This window comes from Trachinotus anak, unplaced genomic scaffold, assembly GCF_046630095.1.
Source record: "Trachinotus anak isolate AG129_WGS33_773 ecotype Australia unplaced genomic scaffold, CSIRO_AGI_Tana_v1 ptg000016l, whole genome shotgun sequence".
Taxonomy (NCBI): domain Eukaryota; kingdom Metazoa; phylum Chordata; class Actinopteri; order Carangiformes; family Carangidae; genus Trachinotus; species Trachinotus anak.
The window spans coordinates 24953691-24967500 of NW_027273867.1; the positions used below are offsets into that span (position 1 = coordinate 24953691).

The following is a 13810-nucleotide window of genomic DNA, read 5'->3' on the forward strand; positions in this document are numbered from 1 at the left end:
TGCTATATTTTTATTGGATCACTCAGAAAACAGTCAGCCAATCAGAAGAGAGGCTCAGATCCTTTCTTCTGATTGGCTGACTGACCTGTTGTTACTAGAGCTCCAGAGAGAAGCCTGAGAGAGGAGATATAAAACTACACTGAGATGGTTTTTGGTTCTTAAAACTACAAATATATCTTCTGGTGGAGATCAACACTTCAGATAAAACACTGAAGTTAAAATATGGGATGTTTAACTGTAAGTTGTCGTAGATATATATAATAATAATAATAATAATAATAATAATAATGATGATTTCCCAGAAGCCAAGATGACGTCTTCAGACCAAACTGGTCCAAATGTTGACATGAAATTAAAGCTGAGTGTTTGGAATCTGTGTTGATACTTGAATTTAATGATTATTCTGATATCATAATAGTTACTGTCTGAATGTTTCTCTCCTGAATTTTAGCTATAAAGCAGCATACATTTTTAAATACCTCAAACTGTATTAGTGACTTTTCACAACTGCTCTGAACGTCTGCATGTAAAGAAATAAAGATTAAACTCTGGGGAAAAAAATGCAGCTGAATCAAAGCTGTTTTTTCAATTTTTATTTTTTTGCTTGCAGACAAAAAAGATATCCATGAAGTCCAGATATAATAAATAAATTAACTACTAAAAACTGTTGGCTATTAAAGCAATTTAAAGAATGGCAAATAGGCTTCACTTTGCAAAATTACAGAGCTCGAACCAGGATCCCAAATCATAAAAAAAAAACCAAAATCAAAGACGCTGATTTTACAGTTCACCGCTCTACCTGCTGATTGTTCTGTGACGTTTGCATATCCTAACAGAGTCCTACATGGTTCAGTAAACAGGAAAAGAGAGCAGAGAAAAGCAAAATAAAAGCTCATTTTTTCTTTATGAAAAGTTAAAAAGTTCCCATGGGAACTGAGCCAAGTGCCTGTGGTTTCTTGCCCCTAAAATATTGTCTGTAATTCTCGTGGAAAACCTGAAAGACATTGATAACTAGTTCACCCGTATTGGAGCAAATAAATGCACTAATAACTATGTCTCCTTTTTTTCTCTTTATAAAGTGATTCACTGACTTTGGCGAGGACAAATAAAGAAACGCCATCTGAAAGACATAATTATTATCGTGTACTTGTATTTTCATGCATACAGTATTGAATTCTCTAGAAAAAGAAAAACCTGTCGTAAAGTGTGAGTGTCACAATCTTACCGAGTTTGTAGCTTAACTGACTGAGGTAAAGTTGCCTGTTTCCTGAAGTAGAGCAAACGTGCCATAGATTTTTTTTTTCTTTTGGACAAGGACACAAAAGACTTAACCCACAGAGGAAATGATGCCTGACAACATGTGACCACCCGTCGTCAGAACTGAAGCGTCCATGTTTGTCTTGTTAAAACAGAGTCTGAGTGTAGAGCTGGAGGTTGAAGGAAAAATCCACCTTAAAAAACCGTAATAAATCCTCCTACTGGAAGGTTTTGATGTTTTATTTGTCAATGAGGTTGAAGACTCAACTGTTTTTTCTCAACATTTTAGGATGTAGAACTGTGTTACATTATACAGAGAGGTGCTTCTGTTATTTGGCCTGTCCTCATTGATATGAGTGGGGCAGACAAAATAAAAGAAACACCTGTCGGTTTAATGGAAAACAACACAACATGTCTCAAACAGTCTGAAAGCAAACTGAACATTAGAACCATCATGATGGAGGATTTATTGTTGGATTAACCTGAATTAGTCTGAGCGAGGTGTTCCTAATAAACTGACCACTGAGTGTACACACTGATCAGTCATCAGCTGCTGCCAACATTAAAGCCTGATCAATATCTATCTGATAGTCACAGTATAAGTGTGTTGGTTGGTCAGTGAGTAACAGAAAATGTTATGACAGATGTTCAGAGATATTTGAGGTCATGTAGAAACATCTGCTCTGTTGTAGAGATGCTCCACCACAGAAGTGACAGGTGTGTCTTCACACTGTGGGTGGGCGATCATATGACCGTCTTTTTGGGTAGAATCACAATCTGCATTCTATTTGCGCTCTGATTTTATTGTGAAAATCCTGACCGGAAGTTATGATTTGTATCTTTCTGCAGCTTTGACGCTTGTTTCTGATGTCGGTCTGCTCGCTGCTGCTCTTCACCCACAATGCTGTCTTCTGTTTACAAACTGCGTCACAACCAATCACACATATGGAGCATTTATCTGGACAGCGCTGTGTTAATTATGAGGTGATATATGTAAGTGTTTTGGTTTGAGAGTTCAGTCGCTGCCCCGGCTCGTCCCACCTCAGGCAGGTCTCTCGTCCCGTGGACGGACGGTAACTCCATCATCTTGAACTACAGCTGGTGAAGGTGGTTCTCGTTCTCGTTCTGCTCCGGTGGAGAACTGGCACATGTGCTGCTACGTCAAACTCACCAAGGCTGAAGAGCAGAACAAGAACTGCTATCTCTAGCTACAGTTAGCGGGCTAACTGTTTAACTGCTGAGAATAGGCTGGTTAGCAGCGATTGAACTTTCAAAATTAAATATCTAAATAAAGCAGCTTTTAATGAGGCGATCTGTGTGATTCGTCTGAAGTGGATCAGATACCAAAGTAAGATCGTCAAGGATACCACGTCCTCATCAGGTCGCCCTTACACTGTTTTAAGTTTGTTATTGGCCAGTGTATCAAGGTCTGGATTTTCAGGATTCTGATTGGTCATTTTAAATGCACCAGCAGTTTCTTGGTGAGTTTTAAGGTGGATTTTCCCTTTAAGGAGTTTGCTGTGTTTCACTTACATCCTTCAGTGATTTGTGTGTTTGGAGGTAAATTCAGACTGAACTGATGATGCCGTTGAAAGTGAATGGACCCAAACCTGCACACATGGAAATCACCACCACTTTCAACAGAATAGCAGAATAATAGTAGAGTGGATTCAGTTTCCATAATGTTAGATGTCGATCAGACTTTAATAAATCACTTGAAAAAAATACAAAAAAAGTTAAAATGTTTTTGTGGAATTAATTCCAGCACTCATTTCATTTTTTGATTTAAAACAAAAAGTTATAAACAGAATGGCACTAATTTGTCTATTCACAAAAAAAACAACAAAAAACAATGTGGTTTTAAAAACCTTTAGTTTTAGAAGAGCAACATGTTTTTGTTGTTGGGTTTGGGGAGAGGACGTTCCCTTGAGAAAAAGCTGATGGTTCCTGCGCTATTCTGAAAAAAGCTGTTTGAATAACGAGGAAACCACGCGAGGTCTCACCTCTTAGAAATGTTTTGGATTTTTTTCCTTTATACAAAGTTTACCTTAAAACGTAGATTTTTTTTTTTGTAAGAAACGTGACATAAAAGGCCAAAATAAAAGCCCTGTCATTCTCACCAAAATAAAAGCCTTGTTATTTGTACAGGAGCAGAGCTGGAACTTACTCTGGTGGTGCCGCTGTTTGGTGAGAGGCGTCGTCTTTAACATTGAGTTGGTCCCCGCAGTCCATCAGCCGAAACAAAACTAGATCCTGACGCTTTGTCCTTTCATTCAGCTCCATCGTCTCAGTGCTTCTCAGCTCCATCAGGACCCAAAGTTCATCTCCAAGGCACCATCCCGCCGGTTTAGTATCATGTGATCCGTCTGAGCTTCCCGCGGCCGCCTTTGGGTCCCGACCCATCAGCTGAGAAACACTGATGTATGTCGTCCTCCGTGTTGTCTCCGCAGTGGGGGAAGCAACGCTGCATCTGTGACTTGAGAGAAAAGCAAAGAAGGAAACATCAGATGAAGACAGGACAGTTTCTGATGCAGACCACATGTTGTTCACGATGTTCCAGCTGCTGCTTTGAAAATGTCACTTTCATTTGAATGATAATTCCCTTAAACACATGTAGGAAAATGTTGTCTTTTTTATTCTCGACAAAATGTCCTTTGTAAAAATGTTTTGTTCAGATTCAGATGGCGACAGAATAAACCTACGACATGTATCTAATATCTAATGATGTGATTATAGCGACATCAGCAGTTTAATAATATTTACCATCTTTCTAAATCAGTGGCTCCCAACCTGTCAGCCACTTGTTTTGCAAGTGGGTCAAAACAAAACGATCTTTTAAAAAGATTAAACATGTTGAAAAACTCCTTTAAGCCAATAAAATGAACTTTTATGTTGCAAACACTTTGCTCACTTGTTGCACTAAATGATCGAATCCATGACAAAAGCCAGAGAATCAGAATGTAAAGCTGTTCAGCAAGAGGAAGAATTAAAAGGAAAGAGTCGAGACACAGATGGTGAATCAACAAGTGATCGCTCCCTGAAAACCTGAGCTCCCCTGCTTTCAGTTCACTCCTGAATGTTTGATTGTTATGATTTAAACAGGAAGTGCTCTGAGAAGTGTTCCTGTTACAGGGTCAGATCTGGGCTGTCAACAATTGAGATTTTAAAGTGGACCATGAGTTGAAAAAATTACTTTCAGTTGTTCAAACCAAATGCAGTAAAACACCTCAGGCCCTTTCTGAACCTGTGACACTAGAAGATGTTTGAAGCCACTTTTCTGCTTCAGGTGCAGATTTGTTCTCCGGTTCTGACACTCACCTGTCTGCTCATGTCTGCTCCTCTGCTTGAGGCTGTGATTGGCCGACACCTTTGGCTTCCTCCTGCATCGTCTCATCATCTTCCAACTCCTCTGCCTCCTCCCTCTCTTCCTCCTCTTCCTCCTCCTCGTTGCTGTCGTCATCTAAGGCCTCCTCTCCTTGCTCTTTCACCTCCATCTCTTCTTCGCTGTCTCCGTGCTCTGCTGCCGCCGCAACCTCCTCCTCCTCCTCCTCCTCTTCCTCCTCCTCCTCCTCGTCCTCACCCTCCCCCTCCTCCCCATCGGCCTCCTCGTCACTGAAGGGCTCCTTGCCCTCCTCCACCCTCTTGGCGGTCTCAGAGAACCAGTCCCTCACCTGCTCATAGCTCATGCTGGACTTCGCCACCAGGTCGTCCAGGTCTTTCTCGCTCAGGGCTCGGTGTTTGAGGTAGTAGTCCTTCAGAAAGGCCTTACCAGACTTCACCTGCAGGAGGGAGGAGGAAAACAAACAGGAGTCAGCATCAGTATCACTAAATACTCTGCAATATAAAGTCAGTGATTTGGTTTGTCAGAAGAAAACTTCAGGGAAAGACACAAGATGAAGATACTGATGTCAGTTTAGTCTCTGCAGTGGTCAGTGACAGAGCATACACTGTGAGTTGTTACCTGAACCAGGTATCTGTCTATCTAATGTCTCTGACTGTGACCTGACTGTACATGGTGAACAGCACTGTTGTCCTGGTGAAATCATCCTGTCTGTCTAATGTCTGAGACCTCACCCCTGCACCCTGCTTCAAAAGCAAAGACATCACATTAAAGTAAATAAACATCTTCATGGAACCTTTAATGATGCAAGAGCCAACCATCCCCTGCAGGTTCAGGTAAAAGTGCACACAGACCTTGATGGCGGTGGCGTCCCCTTGTGGGGAACGTTTGCAGGGATATGGTCGGCGCGTCCTCCTGGACCAGCCCCGGAAACGCTTCCTGGACTTCTTCTGGCTCTTGGCTCCACCGTTCAACGCCTCGTCCACCTGGAATCCAGAACATTTAGAAGGTCTGATCAAGTATCTGCAGGAAGACAATCTCAAAAGTGCAAACACAAGAGAAACTCTGTGCACCTTCCCGCTCTGGTAGAGGTAGTACCACTTCAGGTTGCTGTTCTTGCAGGCGTAGCGCGTGTCTCCAAACCAGTTGACGATGTACGTCCTCGGCAGGCCGCTCTCCTCTGCCATCTGGTCGTACTCCTCAGGCGTCGGCCACTGCGTGCGGACGAAGGACTTCTTCAGGATGTGGAGCTGTTCTGGCGTCTTCTTCATCGTCTTCCTGCTGACGGGGGGAGTCGTCTGCCTCTCCTGAGCTGAGGATGAAGGCACGGCCGCTTGTTTCGCTTTCTCAGTGTCCCCTTCGACGTCGCCCTCTTTTACCTGCCCTGCTGTAGGCATTTTCCGCCTCTCGGTGAACCAAGCGTCCACCTCGCGTCTCGTCAGCTTCGTCTCCGCTCGCAGCCGGCTCAGCTCCTCGTCTGAGGGCGTGTCTGATTTCTGGAAGCTGGCTTCCAGGATGAACAGCTGCTCCGGCGTCTTTTCCTTGAACTTCTGTGGCGTGAAGTCTGGGAATGCGTGGCGGAATTTGACCCGTGGGTCGCTGGATGAACCAGACGACCCCGGGGCGTTGGCAGAAGTCGGAGAGGAGTCGCTGGCGTCGTCGCTGGAGTCAATGACGATGGTGGTAGTGTTGTCGCTGTTGTTGCTGTCATTAAGACTTCCGCTGTTGTTCCTTCCTACTCTGCCTCCCCCCGATGACGACGCTCTGCTGGACGAGGTTTCGCTCAGCAGGACGCCGTGGTGATCCTTCGAGTTCCTCTGGTTGTAACGTGTGTCGCTGAACCACTTCTTTATTGCTCGTTTGGAGAGTTTGGTGACCTGCATGAGTCGAGAAATCTCCGCCTCGGTGGCGAACTGCCTCCTGCTGTAGCTGGCCTTCAGCTCCGCCAGCTGTTCCTTGGACTTCTTCGGTTTCGTCGCCGCTGCGTCCAAACTGAGCGCTGCACTTGCTGAAGAGGCTGACATCTCGGTCTTTGATTCTGACGTGGACGGTTCAGCAGCTTTGGGCTGGTTGCCAGGGACACCTGCGACTGTCAGGGTGATGGGTGAGGCGACCGGCACGGTGCTGCCATTACCGGCCACCTGAGTGAGGACGAGGCCTGGCTGTCCGACAATCTGACACGTCTGGAAGATCGACTGCAGGCCATTGGTGGCTGCTGCAATGTTGGCAGGGATGACGGTGATGGTCTGAGGGACGGTCTGCACCGTGCCGTTAAACTTCTTCCTCCTCGCCTCCTCCACCTGCAGAGAGGAGCAACAAACTGTTTTAAATTCTCTGACCCGTTAACATGTCAGGTTTTATCTAAACAGGGAATAAGGATGAACAATTGAAGAGATGGCAACAAGCTGCACTGCTCTATAATACCTTTTTAAACCAAAATTAGTGGGTATAAGCAGGTTTTTTTTTTTAACCACGGGTACATGCACCAAAAAAAGCAGTTAAAACCTTTTCCGCTGCCAGCTGAGTTTGCCTTTCTGTTCAGACTGAGGACACACACAGCTGCAGGGAGCTATGTCAGCACACACACAGACACAGGGGAGAGAGAGTGAGCTGTCAGCTGCTGGGCAGACTCTCATCCCTGGGTTCTCGGTGTCAGAGCCTCCACGTGAGACGCTTCAATCTGCGATTGTGTGTTTTTGAAACTTATTTCGGGGCAGCTCTCTTTCATCCCCTAGTGTAGCTGCTGTGTGTCTGGTTTAACCGCACTGTGCTGGGCAGGTGACAGGTTCGAGTGTTTTGTGGTCTGAAAGATGGACAAAGGGCAAAAATGAGCGTGCTAACCTGGGTGTTGTGTTTACATCATTGTCAACCCGAACTGAAGTAATAAATACCCACGTATACTTCAGAGTCATTTGACCTGGGAGTGAATACCGACTGTACCCTTTCACACTGCAGACACTGCACACTTCAACGGCCTGATGTTAGTGGGCCTTAGTGGGTTTTTTGACCAGTGGAAAAGGGGCTTAACTGGATTCCTGGATTTTCTCTTGTTACTTGTGTTGTAATGAACAGTATAGATAAATATAGGATCAGTTGATGTAGTGACTATTCATGTATTTAAGTTGTTTGACATCAACTTATGAATTCCAAGCAGTAATGTTATCATATACTGTATACATTTCACGCATTATTATAAAAAAAAAATAAATAAATAAATTCAATGTGCTCAGTCAAAATTTAAAGTTGACCAGAGACACAACTGCTTCCATTTCATTTGACAGCAGTTCATGCCCCTTGAAGTGAACTCAACTAAATTCAGCCTGAATTAAAAGATGACAGAAACTACGACAAAGCACAACCACAACAACTAAGAAAAAGAAACTTGGCAAGCAGCTAAAAAGCAATGAAATAAAGTGATTATATGAAACTTGAAAAGGTCACATAATCAGTTAAGAGGTCTCTACTTTACAGCAAGTCTATAAAAATTAATTTTATGAAGTGATTTGATGAAGTCTCAGACTCTGCCAACATCAGGCGGCTCACTCCAGAGAGTCTGAGTCAATAAAACACAGTCGCTGCTGGATCAGACTAAATAAAACCCAGTGACTTCAGGATGTGATCTGACTCTCGAGGGCTTAAAGGAGCCATCTGTAAGATTTGCTATTGCTACATAGCATTAACAGCTGTTTACTTGCCAGTCCTGCAGAGAGCTTCCATCATTGCGTTTACAATAGAAGGTTATAATATGTCCTCTGAGCAGCTACTTTCTCAGGGCAGCCTGGGCGCAGCAGTGACTCAGCATCGGAAAGTGATGAGACGTGCCAACCAGGCCAGGACTAGCATGTTCAGCAAGAGAAAAGAAGTGATAGAAATACATGCAAAACAAAATGGTTGTTTCCACCTCTGCAGACAGCGGATGATGAGTAAAGGAACGAAGTTTGATGCTGAACTCCAAACGTTTCTTCAAAACTGGTAAATAAACAGGTGTTAATGCTAATGTTGGCTATGTAGCAATAGCAAAACTCACAAATGGCTCCTTTAAAAAGGTCTGTGATGTAAGACTTATTTTCTGGATGACCTACATGCAGTTTATGTCTGCTTCCAGTCTCAATCCACCATGATTATCAAAAAAACAGACGGAAAATATATAATGCATAACTGTTCGACAGGGTTTCTGTAGTTCACATAGAACTCAGTTTAACAGCTATTTCACCATCATGGTGAAGGTAAGCAAGTATAAAGTATGATGTATAACTGTGTCTGTTTCTGTCTGTAATGCTCAGCAGTGCAACAATAATTCCTGATGATATAATTCATGAAATTAATGCTCCCTGAATGTTGATAACTGGTATAAAATGGATGGATTAAGCAATTAAAAGGATTAATTAGTTAAACTTTATGCTACAATCAAGCAGCTGTAGCTCTAACTTTTGTTCTGATAACATTTCTCTGCAGGCTGCACGTTCTCTAACACTGATTTTTTTTTAGGGGTTTTTGCCACAAAGAAAATATGATGTGGAATGTGACACAGCATTGTGACATTCACAGTCATTAGAGAAGCATCATGTGAGGACCAAATGTGTGAACTGCAGCCTAAATCAGGGTGTGGATGATGTGTTGTGAGAGAGCGCCCACCTCCTCCGGCGTCCAGCTGACTCCGTGTTTGAGCCTCTGAGCAGAAAACCAGACCTTAATCTGCTCCTCGCTGAACTTGGTCTGTGAAGACAGGCCCATGATCTCTGACACCGAGGGATATGGAAACCTGCGACACAAAGTCAGAGTCTGACTGATAGAGTCCCACAGACTGAGCTGCTTAATAAGGAAAGGGAACAAGAGCGATAACATGAGTGCAGATGCAGAACCACCACAGAGGCTGCACTAAAATTACATATCCCTGCAGTCTTTGTGTTTTATTTAGTTCTTTGTTTAGTTTTTCTTTGCAGCTTTGTGCAGATGTTATGGGACTGTCAAAGATTTCATTTGAAAATGATGCATTAAAAAAAAACACGTGACCAGAGCTGCAAGTGTTTTCATTATAGACAATCAGCTGACTAATCTTTTTATCTATAAAACTTGAGAAAACGCCGTAGCTGTGTCCTGATTCAGGGGCCACATGAGATGTTCTGGCCTATGGAGGATTTTTGCTTTGCGTCACCAGCTGTTCCCGCCTTTACCGCTGCGTCGCAAAGCCTGGCTCCTGTTGCCTAGCAACCTTGACACACGTAACTTTTGCTGAGTGTTTCTCTGTCATTGTTTGCTGCCATTTTATTTTTATTACTGGCGTGTAATGAATCTTGAGATAGACTGGGCCATGAAGGACCCACCTGTTGGATCCTTGGTTGCCCAGGAGAAGGACAGATTTGAAGGAGCCTTTGAAATGGGACAGTCTAGTGGAGCTCCTGTGACGTAAATGCAGCCTCTGAAGGACGAGGCCCCTGAATTGGGACACAGCTTGTGTCTTGTTCTGATCAAACCCAAACACACTCAGTTTATCATCACTCCTGAGTCCTGACAGAGAAAAGCATCAAGTCCTTATATCTGTAAAATTGGAACCAGTAAATCTTTGCTTAAAAATGTATAAAAAAATAATAATTCAATTAATGTCAACCAACTAATTGATTAATCAACTAATGCTGCAGCTCTACATGTGACAGATCTCTGCACTTGAACAGCTCAGTGAAGATACTCTTTATTGTCTCATCGTAAAAATCAGTCCACACACACACACACACACACACACAACTTGCCCTAATGCATTACCTAGTCTCTTACCCTAACTTTAACCTAAACCAGGTCTTCACCCTCAGACCGCCCTGTGAAGCTGTGTGAGGATCAGTCCATAAGTTATGTCACTGACACTGGTCCTCACAAAGACAGAAGTACACTGACACACACACTCATCATCAGCTCCTCAGTGAGGCGAGAGGCGAGTGATGTGTAACCTGTGATTCAGTGCTTCACTCCCAGCAGATTAGAGTAAGAGTGGTACAAAGTGAGGGTTAGTTTACCTGTTTATCAGAGTCAGGGAGGTTATTGTTGTAATTTGGGCTCTTTGGTTTCCTTGTATTGTGACCTTCCTAGATAGATTTGTATTGTTGTTTTGTTGAGGTTAAATCAAGCTCCATACATCCTTCATCAGTCTTCAACATATCGATGGTTTGGGTCTTTTGTTCACAGTAAGAGAAACGTAGCATGAGAAACTGTAGTTTCTCAGTTTCTAAATAATCTACATGTTTATCATGAAGGAGGCAACAGAAGAGGATTCTACTGAAACACAAACCTCACTCCAGGTGCTGTTACCTGTTGTAGGCGCTGACCAGCAGGACGTTGTTGTCCATGGCCGTGTTGTAGGTGGGGATGCTGCTGATGGGGATGAGAAGCTGAGTCTGGGTCTGAGCGCTGCTCTGCTGGTTCTGCAGGGCCGACAGAACCTGAGCCAGCGTCCCCGGAGGCAACACGGCGCCACCGCCGGAGCCGCCTTTAATCTGCAGCACGTTGGGGCTGTTGACCACGATGCTCTGCGGGACGGCCTGGACCTGCACAGGCGTGGAGACAGGAATGAGGCGAGGGGCGGCGACGGCGGCGGGGGTCATCGGGGCGGGAGACAGAGTGGGCGGCTCCTTGTTCTCGTCGTCCTCGTCGTCGCTTTCCACTTTGATGATGTCGTCGACGGCCATCTTGTGCGCAGAGGCGAACTTCTTGGGTTCCAGTCGGCTCTTGATCCTCATGATGGGCGTCTTGCTGAGGGCGATGCCCCTGCGGGATGTCTCCTCCGCCTCGTCGTCCTCCACTTTGACGAAGCTGCCGTCGAAGGTGAGGTCGTTGACCGTCTGCTGGAAGATGGTCTCATTGTTTCGCTTCACCATCGTCCGTGTGAAGTTGTCCTCACCTGGGTGGAGGCGAGTGTTGTGGGCCAGCAGCGTGTCATAACTGGAAGGGGAGAATCGTGGGTAAATACCTCTTTCATCAGACGTAACTAAAGAGAACACAATTCCACAGAGTATTGTCTTCAACGATCTGTTGTTCTACAAACTGGAAACAGACATCCTGTAGTGAGGTCACATGACAACGTCTGAGTTCCAGGTGGAAGTCGGTGAACCTTTACCGCAAACTGCTTCAAGGAAATTTCATCTTGGCCCATCATCGATGCTAATATATAACGTCTGACACACGTCCCACTACTTGACGTATGTTCTGTGTTCAGTTTCAGTGTGAACAGACAAACAGGTCTGACTGAAACTGATACTGTTCAACTACAACCAGGAGCTAAAAGAGACTCTGAACCAGAAAAAGGTGCAAATTTGGTAGAAATTCTCTTTGCGTTTATCACTGAGAACAACATGGTCATTTAATTCATTTAGAACTGCAATTAACAATTATTTTCATTATCGATTAACCTACAGATTATTTTTTTAATTAATTGATTAGTCTATGAAATGTCAGAAAGCCAACAATAACATCTTCAAACGTCTGGTTGTGACAAAATGTGACAAAGAAAAGCAGCAAATCCTCTCGTCTGAGAGGCTGGAGTCACAGAATGTTTGGCATTAATTCACAATTTTTGCTTTACTCAAAACAATAACTCTTTCAAAATAGTTGCTGATTATTTTTCTGTCGATCGACCCATCATTTCAACTCTAAATTTGTTTTAAAAAAAAATACTGATTAGTGAGTTCTAATGGATTAATTTTATCCATTGAATCAAAAAACAAAACAAATATGCAATTATATTCAGAATCAGTGGGAAATGAAATGGATATTATCTGATGGGATTATGAAAATAACATAAGATCATGAGGTAATTACAGTGCACTAAAGACCTCAGCAGTATTTTCATTTTGTGCTATTATTTAAATGATTATTTGTGTGTGCAGTCTTTCTCTTTTAAAAACAATGTTTAGTTGGTTCTGGCAGTTTCAGACAGGTATGACAGGTGTGTTTCTCTACTAGCCAGTAAACATTATTTTGAGTTAATGCGACTAATGATTGCCCCCATTACTGAATCATTCAAAATTGCCGTCATACGCTGCCAGAGACCAAAAATATTTCCTTTACAATAATATGAACCAGCATTAAATCCTCTCAGTGAAAGCTGAGAATGGTAAAAGATGCAACTGCCTGTTTCTGGTTGATACTGTGCTGATTTACAGTCACAGGTTTGATTCAGTTTTGCTTTGGAAACTAAATGAAAACTAAATTAAGTTGCCTGCCCATTCTCTAAAACACACAGAGTGAAGAAACACGAGTCCTCTACCTCTTTGTGTGGTAGTCACACTCCATGCAGACGTAGGAGGTGTTGATGACGACATCGGGATGCTCCGTGTCTACGTGCATGGTGAACAGGTTGAGCTCTGACGTCTGGAAGCTGCAGTACTTGCACTCGTATCCGCCCTCTGCCATGTTCAAGTCCAGGTAGGGGTCCGACACCGGCCTGACGTCGACCTCCTCGCCTCGCTCCTCTGACAGACCACAAGCCTCCGAGGAGACGCTCACCACACCGTTACTGTCCTCCGCCTCCACCGCATCCCTGGCGTCCTCCATCTCCTGATCCGAGTCGACGGTTTCTCGAGGAGGGACCATGCAGGGGGTGGTGGATTTCCTCCTGCTCGCCATCCTGAGGTTCAGTGAGCGCTGCGTCTGGCTGAGTATTTGAGCTGTCTCAGTTCAAGCCGTCCTGTTGTGGCTCCATAAAGAAGGATATCGTCTGTCAAAATTCTTCCTCTGTTATCCTTAATTCCTGAAAATGACAAAGTAAAGTATTAACACTTGTTACTGAAACACAACCCACACGCAAAGCCTGATATGTCAACTTCAGTTTCAGGCCACATTCTCATATAGATTCTGCAGATGTTTCTCTGGTGTTTCAGGTGAGTGTATGTGGTAAGTGGTCAATATAGTAACTCTACTTCTATTACATGCTTCTGATTACTTATTTAACCAATTTTTTTTTTTAAAGAGCTGCAATAAATTAGTCAATTAATTATCTGACATAAGATTATTTTCTAACTATCTTGACAATTGGTTATTCATTTCAAGTCATTTTTTCCAGCAGAAATGCCAAAAATTCACAACTTCCAGCTCCTCAATGTGAGAATCTGCTGCTTGCTGTTGGTTTAAATCATTTTGGACAGAATATTTGGGGTTTCCAGCAGATGGTTGGACAAAAAAAGACACCTCGAGATATTCGATAATAGAAATAATCATCAGGGGGAG

General features: G+C 43.6%; 1 protein-coding gene across 3 annotated transcripts in view; it reads right to left on the reverse strand.

Moving 5' to 3' along the window:
- Window positions 1-578: 578 nt before the first annotated feature.
- The window catches only part of LOC139633892 (zinc fingers and homeoboxes protein 1-like), an 18881-nt gene continuing 5649 nt past the window's right edge, over window positions 579-13810 (reverse strand). The window contains exons 2-8 of one of the 3 annotated variants that reach the window (XM_071499932.1): window positions 12852-13334; window positions 10898-11527; window positions 9233-9359; window positions 5671-6897; window positions 5452-5583; window positions 4576-5036; window positions 579-3733 (exon numbers count right to left, since the gene is read on the reverse strand). In XM_071499932.1, coding sequence (XP_071356033.1) covers window positions 4584-5036; window positions 5452-5583; window positions 5671-6897; window positions 9233-9359; window positions 10898-11527; window positions 12852-13210 — 2928 coding nt within the window. In that variant the 5' untranslated portion in view covers window positions 13211-13334 and the 3' untranslated portion in view covers window positions 579-3733; window positions 4576-4583. Of the gene's footprint in view, window positions 3734-4575; window positions 5037-5218; window positions 5344-5451; window positions 5584-5670; window positions 6898-9232; window positions 9360-10897; window positions 11528-12851; window positions 13335-13810 lie in introns of those variants that run through there. The other 2 variants (XM_071499934.1, XM_071499933.1) reach the window with 2 other exon arrangements.